General features: G+C 44.8%; 1 protein-coding gene across 1 annotated transcript in view; it reads left to right on the forward strand.

The window, feature by feature from the left end:
- Window positions 1–13,369, forward strand: part of LOC144675000 (thrombospondin type-1 domain-containing protein 4-like) — a 187,474-nt gene extending 174,105 nt beyond the window's left edge. The window contains exon 12 of the mRNA XM_078536095.1: window positions 7,119–13,369. Coding sequence (XP_078392221.1) covers window positions 7,119–7,258 — 140 coding nt within the window. The 3' untranslated portion in view covers window positions 7,259–13,369. The remainder of the gene's footprint in view (window positions 1–7,118) is intronic.
- The last annotated feature ends 8,406 nt before the right edge of the window (window positions 13,370–21,775 follow it).

A 21,775-nucleotide genomic window follows, 5' to 3' on the forward strand; every position in this document is an offset into this window, starting at 1 on the left:
AGTCATCCTAAAATTTAAAAAAACAAAATAAAATTGCAACTCCGTAATCCACATTCCATTAATCCATGAAGGACCTCTCTCCATTTTTAATTTAAACCGTTGTTTTTACATGGTTCATCTTTGCTTCTGAATCTGGAGTTGCACGAGTGAAATGAACACGAAATCTCTGGTTTATGTTGTCCTTTCTTCTTTAATATGTGAAAATAATTAACATTTTTCATCTGCCTGGCTGATCTGGCTGGTTTCAATCACTCTGATGAATGCTAGCATTTAATAGTTAACAGTTTGCATAGAAATGGCTCCACACAACCACCATGATCAGAACAAGCCACATTTGCTACTCAACTGATTTCTTCTGATGCCCTGCAGAGTCTTTGAATTTAATTCCAATGTGCCATTCACATGTGACTTTATCGTATCAGCTTACGCTGCAGTCAAGGCACTTTGAACAACCCAGTAGAGCAATCAAGAATAGGAATTTGTCAAAATGCCAATATTTCAAAAGCAATATTATTAAAAATTGTCAGTATAAACTAGATTACAAGACTTCAAGTAAGATTTTTAATAAAACCATTAGCTGCAGAGGCCGTTCTGCCTCCTGTTTCTGGAGATAAGTTTTCCTTATGGCTCTACTTACGGCATCTGTATTAGTGGCAGATTGATTTTGCTATTTCAGATGCAGTTTGAGAATATGCAAGGTCATTTCCAAAATTTCACATGTAATCACCTGTAGAAATGTCAACTAAAGATTTAGTACATACACCACCACTGGAGTGCGATGCCTGCACCACTGCCCATGCTAAGAGTATGTGGTGGGGCCAGCAGACCTCTTGAGCGAGTTCATAGATCCCAGAATAGGGAGTTTTATAAATATGCACATGATCTGCGTAAACCAATGAGTCAGCAGTGCAGGGAACCTCTGGGACAGGGTTCCTCTTTCTTTACAAGACACCAGCAGCAGCAGCATGTGTGCATCTAACTCTATAACTAAAGTTAAATGTGTCCACCAAGAAAAGTTGCCTGGAAGATCAACTCTATAACAGTATCCATAGGTATCCTTCACCAGCACCCCCAGCAACTACCCTTTCAATACCAGTTCCTTTTATTAGTGGTGGTGACCTTTTACTGGGCCAAGGTGAAAGCATGACGGTTGCTTCTATTGTATCTAGCAGCTGCCATTGTTGTGCTGTCGTGATGGTTCAGGACCACCTGGATGTTGACCAGATACAGTCCTTTGCGATTTGGTTGGCATCAGGTGCTCTGAGTAGCATCAGTAAGCCTTGTATTTGGGAACCCAGCTGCTAAGTAAAAGTGTTGCACCTCTTGACATTATTGTTTCCTTTTCCTGGCAAACAGGACTGCAGTGACCTGCTTCGTGCATCATGTATAGGACTCAAGTAGTCCATGCTGATATGCAGCAAGACCCAGACAATATTCAGGCTTGGGCTGACAAGTGGCAAGCAACATTCTTGCCACACAAGTGCCAGGCAATGACCATCTCCAACAAAACAGAGGGCAGAATTGTCTCAGATTTACACTAAGTGTGGTAGTGGCGGGTAAAATGTTTTACCCGCTGGCCATGATGGCAGGTTTTCACACCGTATCATCCCAAACCCGCCACATTGCTTACGCATTCCAGGATAACACACCGTTCCCATGGCAGGCAGGCTCTCATTCACCCGCCACGCCATCACCTCGCCGCTTCATCACACCAGGCGCCATATTTAAAGTACAGCCTTGCTCAGTGCTTCCAAGCCAAGACATGACCTCGAAAGGTAAGAAGACTGCAGACCTCAAGTGCCTTTTGGACACCATGGGGGCCCGCTGGAGGGCAGCTACATTACCAGTATGACTTGGTAGGTTATGGCAGTGGTGATCAGTGCCAATGCTACACAGAAGAGTTTGGCCATCTAATGCAGATAGAGGATGAATGATCTCATCTGTGCCACCAGGGTAAGGAAACCATCTCACCACTCTAAACTCACACACTCAAGCCCATCACACATTCACTGGCATCTCATTCACTGCCAGCTCAAGGGACATCACTACCCATTCTCTCACACCCTCACATGTCCATCTGATCTCATGTCCCCTGGAGACTGCCTCCTCAGTCCTCACCATCATGAGGCCACTTGCACAGATCAACATGTAACCCCACACACACCCTGGAATACCCCCTTCCCCAGTACAGCCCTCATCCTGCAGCCTCTTCCCTTGCCTGAGGCCACTCCTCTCCCTTCGCCAAGCAAGCCCTGCAGCCATTGAAAAGCCACCCACATGTGGCTGATCTGATAGGTAGAGACCTACCCGTGAGCCCTCCTAAAAGTGATGTGGTGCTGTTTGTGAAGACTGGCGTTGATGACTGCGAGTGCTGAAAGAAGCAAGGTAGGCAAACAAACCTCGAAATCCCGAGTGAAGTGCAGCCCGCCAAGCGCACACCTTATATATACAGTTGTGAAACTTGTGACGTGGGCGGACAATCCAGCAGGAGGAATGAGTCCGGCGGGCTGGCCTTATAATGATAAGCTGATGCATAACAATGAGGTTCCCAACATCTGATGGTGGGGAACATGGTCCACCATCGGTGAGCAGAGCGGACAATCGCAAACTGGTTTCGTTACGTCATGAAACCAATTTTTGGCCTTCTCACCACATTGTCCGTTCAGACCACCGAACACGTCCAACACCGGCGGGCATGGAAAATCCCAGCCAGAATCTAACCATCTCCCCTCGACATTCAGTGGCATTACCGCCGTTGAATCCCCCACTATCAACATCCTGGGAGTTACCATTGACCAGAAACTGAACTGGACTAGCCATATAAATACTGTGGCACAAGAGCAGGTCAGAGACTGGGAATTCTGCAGAGAGTAACTCACCTCCTGACTCCACACACCCTGTCCACCATCTATAAGGCACAAGTCAGGAGTGTGATGGAATACTCCCCACTTGCCTGGATGAGTGCAGCTCCCACAACACTCAAGAAGCTCAGCACCATCCAGGACAAAGCAGCCTCTTGATTGGCAATCCAGCCACCACCTTCAACATTCACTGCCTCCACCACTGACGCACAGTGGCAGCAGTGTGTACCATCTACAAGATACACTGCAGCAACTCACCAAGGCTCCTTTCACAGCACCTGCCAAACCTGCAACCTCTACCACCTAGAAGGACAAGGGCAGCAGATGAATGAGAACACCACCACCTGGAAGTTCCCCTCCAAGTCTCACACCATCCTGACTTCGGACTACATTGCCGTTCCTTCACTGTCGCTGGGTCAAAATCCTGGAGCTCCCTTCCTAACGGCACAGTGGGTATTCCTACAACACATGGACTGCAGCAGCTCAAGAAGTCAGCTCACCAGCACCCTCTCAAGGGCAATTAGGAATGGGCAATAAATGCTGGTCTAGCCAGGAATGCTCACATCCCATTAAAATTTTTTTTAAAAACCTGACTGGTGTGAAATAAAAATGCACCACTGATTGTTTGAAATGAGCTGGCAGGAATGTTCAACGTGGTAGTGAATTTGATCACAAATGCAAAGCTGTCTCTGCTGGATGTTGCCTGTAGGTTAGGCTCCAGTCGATGGCATAACTTGATGACTGCATCCCTACAGAGTTAGGCAGCCGCCTGCAGACGTGCCCAAGTTGTTGTGGCTAGGCTGGATAATGTAATTTCTGGACCATCTGAATGTGCAATTGAAGCTGACACTGAGACCTACCCTCCCAGTTCCATGGGTCTTGCTGTGCAGGGTGTGTTACTCAAGCACAACATCGTGGAATCGTCTTTTGCTGCATGAATCTTATACTTACTTGGTGTTCCATGGTGGGAAGCTCAGAGAGCTCTTGGCTTCATTACTTTGATGATAGAATGAATCATAGAATGAGGCCAGTCAGCTCATCAAGGTCATGCCAGCCCATAAGAGCAATTTAGCGAGTTGCACTCCCCTCACTCTTTTCCTGTGCCCCTGCAAATTCTTTTCTTTCAGATGCTTGTCCTTTTGACAGCTACGATCGAATTTACCTCCACTGGCCTGTCAGGTTGATCCCTAAGTTGCAAACTCTTCACAATTAGCTGGTGACATCTGGCTTTTATAGTTTGACAATTCACATGTTTTCATTTGGTTTCAGAGCTGCTGCCAGTGAAAGTCTGAGGAACTAAAATTTCTGCCAGTGAGACTGTTCAATGATGTTCAGATGTGGTTTCAATACCTTTAGGCAGGTGGCAATGGACCATTTCACCAACTGACAGGAGCGATCAGCCAGTGCTGCACAGAACTGATTTGCCTGGGTCCAAAGATCAAGAAAAAGGACCCGAGACCCAGATTACCAGTAGAAGGTGCAGGACAGATTCACCCATGTTAATGAGGGAGGAGTTCATGGTCTTGCACCCTTTTTTGAGCTACCCAAGTGCTCAGGTGCCCAGGCAGCACTGGCACTGTGACCTGGCCCCAAAAGCTGGTTAAATGAAGTGTCTGTAGGGATCCTGTGAACAGGCCAAAGATATGACTTGCCTTTATTTCACACACCCACCTGCCCCCAGCCCCAAGAGGTTTAAGCTACAACCAGGATTATCTGGCTCCCAATCTCCACTGGCAAACTGAAGATCCCACTCACTCTTCAGCTTCCTGCTCCTGTCACCAGTGCTAGGATCTGCCAGGGGATGGCACTGTTCCAGAGCTTCCCTTCAGCCATTTACACGCTCAACATAGAAAATAGGGCTAGACAGAGCTTGTTCCCAGAGCTACACAAATGCCTCACATTGTGTATATGAGCTGCTCCTGTTTAGCAACAGGCAGCATGGACTCTGAAAATCTACTCTCATCTCTTTCTATTGATACATTAAATGTTCCAAGAACCAAAGTGGCAAAGAAAAATTGGCTTGGGCACTGGTAAAGCCAATAGCAAAAGGATTAGCTGGCTGCATGAGCTGAACTAAATAAGTAGTTAGCCATAGTCCACAAAGGAGCATAGATATCTCTCTCCATTAGAGTGTATATGAAGCACGTTAGGATTTTTGTTTTACGTTATTCTGTCTGTGTCTGAGCTACCATCCCTTCTAATTAATGATGAGTAGATGCCCAGCCCCCATTGCTAATGAGACATCGGGCAGAATCGTCACAGATTTGCACCAAATGCGGTAGCGGGCGGGTGAAAGGACGTTTTACCCGCCGGCCGCAATGGCGGCTTCTCACGTCGTATCACCCCAAACCCACTGCATTAATTATTCATTCCCGGGAAACACGTCATTTAGATGGCGGGCGGGCTCCAATTCGCTCGCCACGCCGTCACCTCGCTGCTTCATCACGCTGGGCGCCACATTTAAAGTACAGCCGCGCACACACCTCTCAGCGCTCCTAGCCCAGGACTGCTGCAAATAAGACATGGCCCTGAAAGGCAAAAAGGCTGCAGCCCCTAGGTTTAGTGACCCATCCCTCAAGCACCTGTTGGACACTGTGGAGGCCCGCCATGATGCTCTCTACCCCCACGCTGGCCACAGGAGGGGCAACTGCATTACCACTCCGGCTTGGTAGGCAATGGCAGTGGTGGTCAGTGCCAGTTCTGCAAAAAAGAGGTTGGCCATCCAATGCAGGTAGAGGATGAATGATCTCATCTGTGCTGCTAGGGTAAGGCAGCCACCTCATCACTCTAAACCCACACACTCAAGCCCATCACACATTCCTTGGTATCTCACTCACTGCCAGCTCAAGAGACATCACCACTCATTCACGCACACCGTCACATCTCCATCTGGCCTCATCTGCTCTGGAGACTGCCTCCTCAGCCCTCAGCATCTTGAGGTCACTTGCACAAATCAACTTGTGCCCCCCCACACACCCTGGGATACCCCACTTCCCCAGTATAGCCCTCGCCCTGCAGCCTTTTCCCTTGCCTGAGGCCACTTCTCCCCCTTCCGCAGCAAGCCCTAGTCCTGCAGCCGTACAAAGCCACTCCCGCCTTATGGCTTGTCTGGTAGGTAGACACCTGCCCATGAACCCACTAAAGGTGCTGCGGTGCTGACTGAAAAGCCTGGCACTGATGACCGTGAGTGCTGCCCGAAGCAAGGTAGGCAAACAAACCTCGAAGTCCCGAGCGAAGTGCAGCTCACCAGGTGCACGTCACTTATGTACAGTTGTGAAACACATCGGCAATGTGCAATCATGCCAATGTGGGCGGATGATCAGTATGGGAGGGCTTATTCCGGCGGGCTGGCCTTATAATGATATGCAGATGTATTACAATGAGGTTCCTGACATCAGATGGCAGGAAACCGATTTTTAGCCTTCTCACCATAATGTCCGCTCACACCGCCGACCACGCCCGACGCCAGTGGGCACGGAAAATTCCACCCAGCATCTTTTAAAATTTGTCTATCTTTTTACATTCATTGTTTTGTGCTGTTCTGATGCTATGAGGCCGCTGTAGGCCAAGTGTCCCTGAGACAAGTATAATCAAATAATGTTTTAACAATCCTGTGCAACACCTCAGAATGTTTTATAAAAACACTATATAAATGTAAGTTGTTGTTATTATAAGGAAGCTTGCTAGCATTTCACATTTCTGAGATGTGTCAGTCATGGCTCAGTTGGTTGCACTCTTGTCTCTGAGTAGTAAGGTCCTTGGTTTAATCCCCATTCCAGGGCTTAAGCACAAAAATCAAGGCTGACACTCCAGTGCAGTATTGAGAGGGTGCTGCACTGTCAGGGGTGCTGTCTTTTGGATGAGATATTAAATTGGGGACACCTTTGTAGGTGAACAGAAAAGATTCTGTAGCACTATTTTGAAGAAAAAGAGGGGAGTTTTCCCCAATTTTATGACCAATATTTACCACTGAAACAACATCACAAAAAAACAAATGGTCTGGTCAATATTACATTGATTTTCTGGGAGCTTGCTGTGTGCACATTGGCTGCTCCATTTCCTATATTACAACAGCGAGTATGCTTCAAAAGTGCTTCACTTTGAGATGTCCAGTGGCCATAAAAGGCGCTGTATAAATGCAAGTCTTCAACCTGCTATGAACATAAAATATTTCACATTATTCCTCAGATTAGCAACCAGTGGCATTTTGCAGTTTCAGAAACTTTCAGAACTAATCCTTATGTTTTACTTTTGCAGATGAAAATTGCAGAGACATGTACTTCAACTGTAATGTTGTGGTACAAGCCAGACTCTGTGTCTATACGTACTATAAAACAGCTTGCTGCGCATCATGTGCCAAGGCCAGAAGAAGAGCTGATCAGCTCAGAAGCAGATAACTGCATCCGTTCAAAGCCCAAACTTCCTCCCAGATTGTGACACAGTAACATTACCATAGGAGAACTTGCAGATTCTACTGTTTTGAATATCATAATTGCAAAGAAAAGGGGTTAAATTTAGTATGTACACGGCTAGTTTACACAGAGAAATATACTGTATAGTATTAATATAATCTTATACCATTATCATGCTGGTATTTGGTCAAAGTGCTGAATTTCTAGTTAATTTGCAGTATTTGAGTTTCAGATATATGAAGTGCATTCTACAAATGAATGAAATATATTCAGTAACAGGTTTCAGGATTTCCCTTTGCAGAAGAAAGACTTCAGTTCTGATGAAAGGTCATCGACCTGAAACGTTAACTCTATTTCTCTCTCCACATATTCTGCCTGACCTGCTGAGTATCCCCATCATTTTCTGTTTATATTTTATGTTTCAGAAGGCTGGTTGGAAAAAAAAGCATGCATTGACTTTCACTGCACTCTTCCTTGACAAACTTGCTCTCTTAATATCGTGTTCAATTTAAGGTTTATCTGTGGATTTTTTTTTTATAACTGAGAAACAATTTGTTGATGATATGGTACTGCAGCATCCTATGTTTACCAATTATAGAACTATCGCACTAAGGCAACTCCTCCAACTCTATTTAATTATATAGCGGAACCTGCTTTCATCTCAGGAACACCCTCTTTTCTCAATGCATACATTCCATCCATCAGCTTTTGATTCACCTGTCTGTCAGCATTTTGCAACCAGAATCTGTCAATTTGAACCATTTAGATCAGTTGGAGGTAGGGCTGACACCTGTTAGAATCATTCCTCCCACTGTTGACTGCGCACAAAATAAAGGCAGATAAGGGTTAAGATGAGCTGATGGTTTCTGAGCATTGCAGTTACAGGTGTTACCCAGCATTTGTGTAATTGTCAGGGCTTTGGAAGTAGAGGCTGAGGCAGAAGCAGCAATGACTTCTACTTAATTTAAAAAATGATACAGAGAATGTCATATTTAGGATAAGTCAGGGTTGAGAAAATGCCATTTGTTCCATCCGTCTAGTACTCTATCTTCTATTAGATGCTATCCCTCTGGTTCATTAACTTCACCTCCCTCCTTCAAAAAAAGTACAACCTTTTTGAACCTTAACTCTCCCAACAAACTGCTATCCCTCTGGCACATCCCTCAGTGTTATATTCAAGAAAGTCTGTTGGTGAAGCTTGGAACCAGATCCAATCTTTAATAAGTCTAACATTTATTTAGAGTGAAACATTACAAGCATACGCCTCCTAACTCAACTACCACATCTGCTTGTGACTGTTTCTTTGTAGCTGCTCGAGTGCAACTCCAATTAATGTCATCTGCATATAACTAAACACAATTGATATGCAATTGACCTCCTGTACATGCATTCTCCCATCAAAGCCCATCTGTCTGATTCAATTCCCATAAAAGAATAAAAAGTATTGTATGTCACTGGCTGGGCCAGCATTTACTCCAACTAAGTTGCCCTTGAGAAGGTGGTGGTGAGCTGCCTTCTTGAACCGCTGCAGTCCATGTGGTGTAGGTACACCCACAATGCTGTTAGGGAGGGAGTTCCAGGATTTTGACCCAGTGACAGTGAAGAAGTGGTGATATAATTCCAAGAAAGGATGGCGTGTGGCTTGGAGGGAAACTTGTAGGTGGTGATGTTCCTGTGCATCCGTTGCCCTTGTTTTTCTAGGCGGTAGAGTTTGCGGGTTTGGCAGGTGCTGTTGAAGGAGCCTTGGTGAGTTGCTGCAGTGCATCTTGTAGATGGTACACACTGATGCCATAGTGCATTGGTGGTGGAGGGAGTGGATGTTGAAGGTGATGGATGGGTTGCCAATCAAATGGGCTGCTTTGTCCTGGATGGTGTCAGGCTTCTTGAGCATTGTTGGAGCTGCACTCATCCAAGCAACTGGAGAGTATTCCAGCACACTCCTGACTTGTGCCTTGTAGATGATGGACAGGATTTGGGGAGTCAGGAGGTGAGTTATTCTCTGCAGAATTCCCAACCTTCGACCTGCTTTTGTAGCCACAGTATTTATATGGCTGGCCCAGTTCAGTTTCTGGTCAATGGTAACCCCAGAATGTAGATAGTGGGAGATTCAGTGATGGGAATGCCATTGAATATCAAGAGAAGTTGGTTGGATTCTCTCTTGCAGCCTGGCACTTCTGTGGTACGAATGTTACTTTCCACTTATCAGCCCAAGCCTGAATGCCGTCCAGGTCTTGTACGGACAGCTTAGTAGCTGAGTTGTTGTGAATGGTGTTGAACTTTGCGCAATCATCAGCGAACATCCCCACTTCTGACCTTATGATGGAGGGAAGGTCATTGATGAAGCAGCTGAAAATGGTTGGGCCTAGGATGCTATCCTGCAGTGATGTCCTGGGACTGAGATAATTGACCTCCAACAACCACAACCATCTTCCTTTGTGCTAGGTACGACTCTAACCAGTGGAGAGTTTTACTCCTGATTCCTATTGACTCCAGTTTTGCTAAGGCTCCTTGATGCCACACTCAGTCAAATGTTCTTGATGTCAAGGGCAGTCACTCTCACCTCACCTCGGGAGTTCAGCTCTTTTGTCCACGTTTGAACCAAGGCTGTAATGAGGTCAGGAACTGAATGGCCCTGGTGGAACCCAAACTGGGCGTCAGTGAGCAGGTTATTGCTGAGTAAGTGCTGCTTGATAGCACTGCCGACGACCCCTTCCATCACTTTGCTGATGATGGAGAATAGACTGATGGTGCACAATCTGGCCAGGTTGGACTTGTCCAGCTTTTTGTGTACAGGACATGCCTGGGCAGTTTTCCACATTGTTGGGTAGATGCCAGTCTTGTAGCTGTACTGAAACAGCTTGGCTAAGCATGAGTCTTCAGTACCGCTGCTGGAATATTGTCAGGGCCCATAACCTTTGCAATATCCAGTGCCTTCAATTGTTTCTTGATATCATATGGAGTGAATCGAATTGGCATCTGAGATGGTGGGACCTCAGGAGGAGACCAAGATAGATCATTCACTTGACACTTCTGGATGAAGATTGTTGCAAATGCTTCAGCCTTGTCTTTTTGCACTGATGTGCTCGGCTCCTCTATCAGTGAAGATGGGTTGCCAATCAAATGGACTGCTTTGTGGAGCCTCTTTCTCCAGAGACTTGTTGAACCATCCACCACCGTTCATGACTGGAAGTGGCAGGACTGCAGAGCTTTGATCTGATCCATTGGTTCTGTGACCGCTTGACTCTCTTTTGCATGCTGCTTTCACTGTTTGGCATGCAAGTAGTCCTGTGTGGTAGCTTCACCAGGTCACATTCACTCTCCCATCATGCCATTAAATTATATTTTGACCAATCCCGCTGCTTCTGATTCTGTTTACCTTGCCTGGTATAGACACTTTTCCAGGTATTTTTACCAAGTTGTAGTAAGTCAAACAAGAGCCACATCCAATCTGAAAAATTCATCCACTATGATGTAACAAATTAAACAAGGACCCATATGGAACAGGATATGAACCGGGTTTATTTTCAGTAATGCTGCTGCTAAAATAAAATTTTGCTTCCATACAAATGGCAAAATGATTTTTTACTCTTTAATTGCAGCTACAGCAATTAGCAGATTATGCTTGAAGTTGAACAGATGTGGTTTATGGTTTCAATGTTTTTTCCATTGTCACAGGAGACAATAGGAGAAGGGCTGTCCATAGAATTTGGGAACCAGTAGAAGATAGTGAGGCAGGGCAGCTGCAGCACATCTTGAGTATTGCTGAAAAAAAGAGATTTTTATTGTCAAAGCTTTTCATCTTGCACTCATCAAAACAATTCGTAAGAATACCAAATGTAAGGGAAGAACAATTTATACTATATGAGAATAGAGTGCTTCTCATTGTTTTCCGCCATACATCTTCATCTCTCATTGTGCCTCAGGGAAAGATGGAGGTAGCATTGGAGCAGGAGGAGAGAGAATAAAGGGTGATCTTGGACATTTGGGGTGAAATCTTTGCACAACGTATATACCACTAATCCCCTGATTGGAGGGTGAGTCCAATAGACAGGAAGAGTGAGAGGCAAGAGAGAGTGGGAGGGGTATTACAGAAGATTCTGCAGTCCAGGATAACTGAGGTCAGCAGTTCTTTCCTAACTTGATACTGTTGTGAGAAATTTGGTGTTGTCAGATTATGTGCAGTTCTATATAATGCTTCATTTCTTTCTTACTGTGCCATTCCTGATGGGATTAGAACTGGGTGATGCTGTTTGTTTTGCTCTTAGAAATGGGAATCCATGCTATTTGCTTCCTTCACATGTTGGTGCATCCGATTCATCAAAAGTACTTTTATCAATTTTACCCCATGGCCACGTGTAGAATACGTTCTTGAAGACACAACTTGGATAACTTATTAGCTTATTAATCAATGCCATGATGCCATTGCCAGTAAAAGCTGTACACAGACCAGTGATTCCATGTTGCTAAAGAATTATCATTGCAAAGCTTGAGATCAGATGCCTGCCTGCTTATTTATACTGACGTAAACATTTAATCTGTTTCATTTGTGTAGATGTGATGTAAAATCTTCACAAACTGCAGCAGATTCAGAATGCTGTAGCTTGAATCTTCTCCCACAGTCCTGGTTCCACTGGCTCTATGTGCACCAGGAGACTGATTTGAAGATTCTCATTCTCATCTTCAAATTCCTCGGTGGCTCTGTTCCAATTCATATTGGAGTAATCCTCCTCAACCTTGATTCTCCGCCTATAGCTTCCTGCGCACTTTACTCTTGAGTTTCTGCCCCATTCACACTGACTCTGGTCCACAATCGGACCACCAGAGATGACTCTTTCAGCCATTATGCCCCTGCCCTTCTTCGATAAACACTTTGCTAACTTTCATCCGGCCTTCAAAAACCGCCAATGGATCTTTTATTTCCACCGTGCCTTCAGTTTCCCCTTTCTTCCCCTCATTTCCTCCTTGATGCCCGCCCATTCTGCTTTGTAAAGTGCTCTGAGGCAACTTCCTGTGCAAGGAATTGATGTAAATGTAAGCTGCTGTTCAAGGTATTTTGGTAATCTGCGGATTTCAGACCTTGATAAAAATGAGGAAGGTAAATTAATTATGGGAACGCAGATGGATGAAGTGAGCTGCTGTAGAGCTGCTGTAGTGTTTTTGTTAGAAGTACAATTTGGGAATAGGATGCCACAAGCCACTGGGAAACAACTGTGAATATCAGGAACTGGAAAAAGTGAGTTCTGGTTCAACAGGTTTGGCCGCAGCTTCGTATTTTTGAACATTTTAATTTCTAACACAGCACTTTTGTTCACCATGATGTCCACATCCTGCCAACACTGCAAAAATTAGTTTCTGGTATGGAAAAAAACATTTACTGACATCACAGAAAGCATTTCCAACACACAATATACAAAAGGGGTTCTTACAACTGGCCATGGCACACTGATCATTTCCAGATTAAGGTCAATTTTAACTCCGGGTGCATTTAGGCTGGCCAGGGTGCAGGGAGAGAGTGAAATCCCATGACTCATTTAAGCACAGCAACACTGTCCTCCGTCCAAAGCTGACGAGAGTGACAGTCAGGGCCAACATATCCTTGATTTTTTTTTGTGTGTGTGTGTGTGTGTGTGTATTACGCAGGCCCCTTTGCACAGCCAGGCACAGGAGGTAACTTAAAGGCGTCGACTTGTGCACGGCATAGGCAGGAACCTTTGGATTCCTGCACGGCTCTACAGCTTAGAGAGGGCATTGGTCAGGGCAAACAGGCAAGAGCAGAAATTGGGAGGCAAGCATAAGGAGTCTTTGTGGGTCTGAAGGCATGGGAGAGGGTGGGGGAAACACAGCGATGTTGACACTGCAAGGGAGAGGCAAGGCTGGGCAGGAATGGCCCCAGAACCCATTATGGACCTGGGGGGAGGGCAGGGAGTGTGGAAAGAGTGCACCCCTGCAAAACAGATCAATTCAATCTAAACATAGTCTTTTCTGGCCTCTCCACTGGCTGCTACTAGCGCCTACTAGATTAGGTTCCCAGGAGCCACACTAGCCTTTTGGCTAAAATGGCATTGCAGTTCCAGTGACGCCATCTGGATGTGACTTCTAAATGTAAAGTAGGCCCCCATCTGCACGGGACAGGGGCCCCCTGGTCCCTCCCGTGCCTTTTCTGAGGTGATCAAAATGGGGGAGGGGGAAAACAGGAATACGATGGGACTGCATCGTTATATTACCACCCTCTTAGTCCACTGCCCACGATATTCTCACCAGGCAGGCAGGGTTGAAATCCACCCTCACAAGGGTTTTCCTTATGAATTGGTCAGCATGTTGAGGAGCCATTTTGGAGTTCATCTGCACACCGTACCTTACGCTGAGCACCTTGTACACAAACATAGACCACTACTGCATTACTCACTAATCGTCGGCTGGCTTCTTGAAAACATTCATGCTTTATCTGACTGTTCACAAGTCGAATATTCAGACATATAACAATCAAGAACAATCTGTGATTGTTAAAATGAGCTGAACCAAACAAGTCCTCAACATGTATTTGATTTTAACATAATCACTGAGCTGACACCAATTATTCACTGGCACCCTGCTTCTATACTAAAGCAGGCAGTTTGAGCAAACAATCTAAATGAATTCCAGACTTTGCTGTGTGAAATATGTTATGACTTTATGCAGTTGCCTTAAAACAGCTGATGCCAGTATGTGTTTCTTGAATAATTTACTGAATACAGATACATGTGCAGGCTTATTGAAAAAGCTAGGAATACATTTGGAAACATTTACAGTAAAGCGGTCCCTTAATCAGTGTTATTTTTGTGCTTGAATTGAAAAACACTATTTAAAGGAGTTTAAAACTTGTTCAATTCTTAGACACTTAAAGTCTTTATTCTACCAGTAGTGGAACGAGGTACCATCTCATAATAGCCATACCAATATGTACCCAAATATGAGCCTATTATTTTCCTGATCTGTGTTACTAAATGTTTCCTGCTTTGTGTATGACTTGTTTTCCTGGATTTGGTTACTTGGTATCTCGGCACAGACCACAAATTTATCCTCTGACTGTCCTGGTCCATTTTATTCCTCATTTCCTGGTCTCTTGTTGTTCAGTTTTCGCAAGTCGATATTACTCAGTATTTCCTGGTATTTGTGGGCTGTGTTTCTTGCCACTCCCTGGCCTTGGTTCATAGGGACACCTAGGCAGGCGGGAGAACAGGCGAGTGGAGCGGTAAATTAGGGCGCCGTTCCATCGGCGGAATGCCCGCCACCAGCTGCCAGCCCCACCATAATTTTACAGGTGGCAGAGGAGGTGCCAGGTGGGCCGCCTGCCAGTTTTTCTTTCCCAAGGAACTTTGGCATTGGTCAGCTCTTCCCTGCCCTGATTGGCCAATCAGGGCACTGAAAGGCGAGCCATCAGTCAGGACCCCCTGATTGGGTAATCAGGGATTCCAGGGACTTACTTAGGTTCAAGCCCCAGCAAAAGAAGTCTCTGATTAAAACAATGGAAAGGGCAAAGCAGGCGTGATTTTCGTACCACTGCAGAGTGGCTACAAGAGTGTTCCTGAGAATCAAATAGTGGAAAATCTTTGATAGGAAGTGACCAAATCAGTTTAGATTCAGTACTGTGGCTTTTATCATAGAATAGTATAGCACAGAGGAGGCCATTTGTCCCACTGAGTCTGTTTGGCTCTTTCAAAGAACTGGTTAGTCTCATTTCCTACTCTTATTCATATCCCTGGAATTTTTTGTCCTTCAACTATTTATCCTATTTCCTTGTGAAGGCTGCTATTGAATCTATATGCACCACCCTGTCAGACAGTACATTTCAAATCTTAACCACTTGTTATGTAAAAATATTTTTCCTTATGTTGTTTCTGGGTCTTTTCCCAATCATCTTAAATCCATGCCTTCTAGTTATCGACCCTTCAGGCATTCGAAACAGTTTCTCTTTACTCTGTCTACACCCTTCTTGATCTTAAGCATCTCTGTCAAACCTCCTCATAACCGTAATAAAAACAGAAAATGCTGGAAAACCTCAGCAAGTCTGACAGCATCTGTGGAGAGAGAAAAACAGAGTTAACATTTCGAGCCCGCGTGACTCTTGCTCAGAGCTGAAGAAGAGTCATACGGACTCGCAACATTAACTCTGTTTCTCTCTCTCCACAGATGCTGTCAGACTTGCTGAGTTTTCCCAGCATTTTCTGTTTTTATTTCGGATTTCCAGCATCCACAGATTTTGCTTTCGTCTCCTCATAACCTACTCAGCTTTAAGGACTTGATCTCCAATCCAACGTTCAATAAATGTTCAATCAGTTTAGAGCCACAGGATTGCCTTGCAGTGGGTCTGCTTCTCACAGGAAACATAACTGTCCACAAATGTTTCCACTCTCAGATTCTGTTAGCTAAAATACCTTTTTAATGAACTCTGCCCATATGTGAAATGTTGCTAATTAAACCTTGGTCCAATTTTGTCTGGTTTATTGCAGCATTAAAGTGGACTCCCAAGACCACCAGCTACCTCCTTTCCCTGGGATCGCACAGTGAGTTAGTGTGATGTGGGGTGTGACATTTGCCCATACAAATGAGGAATTCTGATGAGTTATCCAACCTTAGCTGGCGTAGTGGGTTCCTTGTTTACATTTGGGCAATATTATTTTGTTCCTGTCTTTGGCACAGTGCAACTTTCACTCAGTTAAACTGCCTCTACTTAAAATCCCTGCTTTGCAGTCTGGTGTTTAAGGGCAACTGTGTTACTTATTTACAAATCATTCAGTAATTTCTCCCCTAAACAAAAATACATAAATGATCGTTTGAGAACACACTCTTAGCTGTTATAAAATCATTTTGTTGGTTGTAAGTTTTTTTTTATATGTCGGAGTGATTTTTCAATTTTTTGGCATTTGAACTTAGTTATATTTATTAAAGGCATTGTTTTAATTGGAGACGTCTTTGCTGGGGCTTGAACCAAAGTGAGTCCCAGCTGGAACCCCTGATTATCCAATCAGAGAGTTCTGACCAAACGGCCAATCAGGGATTCAAAAGATGAACCAATCTGGGCAAATCAGATGAAAATCTGTCCAGTGTCCAAGTTATTTGGGAAAGAAGAATTTGCGGGCAGCCTGCCCACGGCCCAGTTGAAGCTCTTAATTGGGCAATTAATGCCTGATTAAGGGCCTCATCCCACCACCGCTCTGATATAACGGGTGGCGGGAGAGGCCTGTGCCCAGCGTGTAGTCCGACAGGTTTAACCTCACAGGCTGCTGTTCAGTAAGAAAGGAGGGAGGGGGTGCCTCTTTCCCAGACCCCCTTCACCAAGTTTTGCCTCCCAGCATCCACCTTCCCTCGCTTCCCAGTCCAACGTGCACACCCCAACCCTCTGCCAGCCCAGCTTCAGCGAGATCCCAGACTTACCTGGCTTTGGGGGCATCCATGGTTCCTCTCCCTCCTGGGGCCTCCTGCAATACTGGCAGTGGCCACCGACCAACTGGCTGCCAGCTCCATGAGGCAGACTTCCTCCTGGAGACTGATGGAAGTTCCGCCTCATACTAATTTAAAAAAATTAAAGGGGACCGAGGCGGCCAAGTGGAGGCAGACTCGCCCTCGAAATTTACACTGGGTTGGGCGGGGGGGGAACATGCCCTCAACTGTGTCAGATCACAAAGTGCATTTATTCACTGAACCATGCAGGAACTAGGTCAATTATTATGTTTTGTTTTATTTTACTTGCCAATTTGTTCCCTTCCCGTGCTGCTGTTCCTGTGGTATGGTTGTACTGCTGACCCTGCGGTAAGCTTCCTAAGCAGCCATTAATCATTTCAGCTCAGACAGTGGGTGCTGACAGACTCTTGCACCTTTAAGAATCTCATAGAATGTTTCCTCTTGTGGGATAATCTAGAACTAGGGGTCACTGTTTAAAAATAAGAGGTCGCTCATTTAAGACAGAAATAGAACCATAGAAAAGTTACAGCACAGAAGGAGGCCATTCGGCCCATGCCAGCCCGAGGACTCCCAGGTGCTCTTTCTAATTCCACCTCCCTGCACCCAGCCTATGGCCCTGCAGCTTTCAGCACTTAAGGTGCAGATCCAGGTACTTTTTAAAAGAGTTTAGAGTTTCTGCCTCTACCACCAACTTGGGCAGAGAATTTGATGATGAGAAATTTTTTCTCTGAGGGTCGTGAGTCTTTGGAACGCTCTTCCTCAAAAGGCAGTGGAAGCAGAGCCTTTGAATATTTTTAAGGCAAAGCTAGATAGATTCTTGGGTGACAGGTTATTGGGGTTGGGCAGGAATGTGGGGTTGAGGTTACATTCTTATAGAATGGCAGAGCAGGCTCAAGGGGCCGAGTGGCCTATTCCTGCTCCTAATTCATATGTTCAATGAGAATGAGCACAGTTCAGAGCTCATCCAATGTCCACATACACACATCTGTAAATACATACACACTCGTACACATACATATACAGACATACACACACATTACTAACTGCGATCATTGGATAGCAATCAGGCCGAACCGATTTCCCTCTTCCTAATTTAAGGGCATTAAGGACAATTTCTCCTCCTTGCCTGCCACCTTGGCTGAGATCAAGTAACTCAATATTGACTGAGAACCTGCGTGCTCTATATGGTTCGACTACTGCCTGGATTAACCCTTTGCCTGGGTCACCCTGCTGCAATGAGGTCAGTCACCTACACATTAACGGTCTAATGTTGTGATCTCGCTGTCACTAAGATTCGCCAGTTTCCAACATTTCTAATCAGAATTTGCCACGACTGACCGGGCAGCCACTTTTTCCCCAGTGAATTGAAGAAAGCTAATAGAATGTTGTCATTTATTGCAAGAGGAATTGAATACAAAATTATGGAGGTTATGCTTCAGTTATACAAGGTTATACATTGGTGAGACCACACCTGAAGTGCTGTGTACAGCATTGGTCTCCTTTCTTAAGGAAGGATGTAAAGGCGTTGGAAGCAATTCAGAGAAGGTATACTAGACTAATACCTGTAATAGGCAGGTTGTCTGATGAAGAAATGTTGTACAGGCTAGGCTTGTATTTACTGGAGCTCAGAAGAGTAAGAGGCGACTTAAATGAAACATATAAGATGCTGAGAGTTCTTGACAGGGTGGATGTGGAAAGGATGTGAATTCCTCTTGTGGGAGAATCTGGAACTAGGGATCACTGTTTAAAAATAAGGGGTCGCCCATTTAAGACAGAGATTAGGAGATTTTTCTCTGAAGGTTGTGAGTCTTTGGAACTCCCTTCCTCAAAAGGTGGTGGAAGCAGAGTCTTTGAACATTTTTAAGGCAAAGGTAGGTAGATTCTTAATAAGCAAGGGGATGAGAAGTTATCAGGGGTAGACAGGAATGTGGAGTTGAGGTCACAATCAGATCTGCCATGACCTTATTGAATGGCGGAGCAGGCTCAAGGGGCCGAGTGGCCTCCTCCTGCTCCTAATTCGTATGTTAGGAATATATAACCAGAGTGTTAACATAAGGTCTTAAATACACCCTTTAAATCAAGGCAGAATGTGGCTCATGTCAAAAGCATTATCACCACCTGGAGTGATCTCTTGGTGGAATTAGACCACGCTGTTGAAGTGTCATAAATTTGAATATAGTTGTTCTAGGGGAGTGCCACGTGGCCCATTGTGGCAAATCCGGATTAGAAATGCTAGAAAATGGAGAAACGCAGTGACGGGGAGATCACCATGCTGGACCGTTAAATTAAATGTGACTACCTCACTGATCTTGTTACTGCAGGCCAACCTTGGCCAAAGCTTTAATTCAGTCAGTCGACATAGCATACAGAGCAGGAAGGTTCGCAGTCAGTGCTGAGTTCAGGAGCCTCAGGAGGTCCTTAATTGTGTGAACAATTTTTAATTAAAACAAAACAGCCCATCAACTATAAATCACATCGCCACCCGTGCCATTATTTTTAAATCTAAGTGGCAGCACTATTTAAACTGCCAAGGAAGCAGTGAGACCGGTGTTGTTTTCAGTGACAGAGTAGAGCTATGAGCATGAACTTCCAACTGTTTTGGCAAAGGACAACTGCGGAGTGGTGCAAAAGACCGAGGGAGATATAGAGCACCATAGTGACACCGTAAGTCACTTACTCCATAATTTCCTCTTCTGCACTGTTCGAGTCCCAACCCAACTACATGCACCATTATAAAACAGAACATCCCCAGGAAAGTCTGGACCAATGAATTTTCAGGGTAAACCATCGAGATTACCATTTTTTCAGTGTTTGAACCAATCATTTTGACAGATGAACAATTGCCATTCCACTGGAGCATCTAATATCAAGCACCAATCAATCAAACACCAAATTAGTTGCAGCAGTCACTGTACACTAACTTACTTCTTCATAAAATTGTAGAATGGTTATGACACAGGAGGAGGCCATTTGGTCATTTGTGTCCAGGCAAAGCAGCTAGTCCCATTTGCCCCACCTTTTCCTGATATTCAGATAATTATCCAACTCCCTTTTGAAAGCCATCATTTACTCTGCTTTCACCATACTCAGTGCGTTCCAGATCCTGACCACTCGCTGCTTAAAAAGTTTCTCCTCATGTCGCTTCTTGTCATTCACCTTAAACTGTGCCCCCTGGATCTCAACCCTTCCACCAACGGGAACAGCTGATCCCCGTCCACACTCTGCACACCCCTCGTGATTTTGAACGCCTCAATCAAATCTCTCGACCTTCTCTTCCCTAAAGAGAACGACCCCAGCTTCTCCAATCTATCCATTGTAACTGAATTGTACCAGCTGTCTCCACAGGGCACTTGTAACGGTGTAGGGGTGAGCAGCGAATTGCAAGAAGATGGAACGCAGGGTGCGTGGCTATATGGACACTGCTACACAGGTCCAGAAACAGCAAGATAATTTGTGAAATAGCTACTCAGCAATAGGTTCTGTGATGGATACGGCACTATGAAAGAGCAATGGCGATTGAACACTGTGAAAATGCTGTGATTGCAGTTTGATGTGTAAAAAATGTATTTTTAATCTAATCTCAGATTAAAAGATCCCTTTGTTTGGGAGATTGTAAAAATGCGTGGACTGTTTTTATTTGGAATAATTTATTTTGTATGCAGTGAAACCTCCCAGTTATTCTCTAGGCTGTGTATAGGACAAACCCTCGTGTAAGATGTTGCCTAATTGCTCGTCTGCTGTTACTTTTTGTATTTGTTTTGTAGTTACCTTAATTGCGTATGTGAGAAGCCGGGTTTTGAGCACTCTCAAATATCTGCTAATTTCCATTAGCCGCCTGGACAGATAAACAGAGGTTCTATTGTAATTAGAACTGAAATGTTTGAATTTTCTTTTCTGTACTGATAAGTGGCTGTCAAGGTTTATTCCTTTTACACTGTTAAATAAAAAAAGTTATTTACTATTGACTGTATGAGGTTTCTTTGACCAGAAATGTGAAATAAAGGATTAGTGCATTGACACACGGTCTCTTTACCTCTGGGACCTGGCTTGAATTCTATCCAAATTAAGGATCTTCCTATGACCTCCTTGTTCTGGCTATAAGGGCCCTACATGAAAGGTTGTTTATCATCTCATGTGCAAATGTGGGTACAAACCAGCAGAAACTGATACCAAGTTGCCAATCATTTTCAGCAACAGATGGTGAGGATAGCAGGACAATTCAAACCAATGCAATCTGAGGGTAAGGTTGGGGAGGAAGATAGTGGGTTGAGAAGGTGCATGATTCGCTGGCCTCCGTTTTCTCTGAGCCCTCTTCTCAGCCAGCTGAGCTTTGGTGTTTCTGCTCGCCTCTTCCAAAGCCCTTCTAAACAAACAAACAAACAGTCAGCCTCCAGAAGTCATAGCCATCAGTGATAGTCTCCCAGTTGTCAGTGTCAATGTCTGTCGTCTCGTTTGCAGGTGTCCTTGTAATGGAGGTATGGACACCAAGTGGCTGTGACCCAATGGCTAGTTCACCATACGATAAGGTCTTTGGGTATATGTCTGTCATCCATCCAATGAATGTGGCTGAGCCAGCACAGATATTGTTGGCTTAGCAATGAGTGTATGCTGATGGAATGCTCCGAGTTGTTGAACTGGTCTTGCCAAGAGATGCCGAGGATATTTCTTAGATAGCAGAAGTAGAAACTGTTCAGCCTTTTCTCCAGCCTAGCATATGTTGTCCAGGTCTCACCACTGTAGAGGAGCTCGCTGAGGACACAGACTTGGTAGGCTTGCAGTTTGGTGTTCTCAGTCAGGTTGCTGTTGTTCCACACGTTTACTCAGTTTGAACATAATAACTCTTTTGGGAGCAGCTTTTGCAATATGTGTTGATTTCAGTATCAAGTGACAGATTGCTGGCAATTGTGGAGCCTAGATATGTGAAACTATCAATAACCTCCAGCGTCACATTGTCAATGCTGATGGATGGCAACATGACAACATCCTGGACCATGACATTTGTCTTCCTGTTGCTGATGGTCAAACCAAACTCTTTACAGGTGTGAGAGAGTCTGTCCATTT

The sequence above is a fragment of the Cetorhinus maximus genome, chromosome 1 (assembly GCF_964194155.1).
Source record: "Cetorhinus maximus chromosome 1, sCetMax3.hap1.1, whole genome shotgun sequence".
Classification (NCBI taxonomy): domain Eukaryota; kingdom Metazoa; phylum Chordata; class Chondrichthyes; order Lamniformes; family Cetorhinidae; genus Cetorhinus; species Cetorhinus maximus.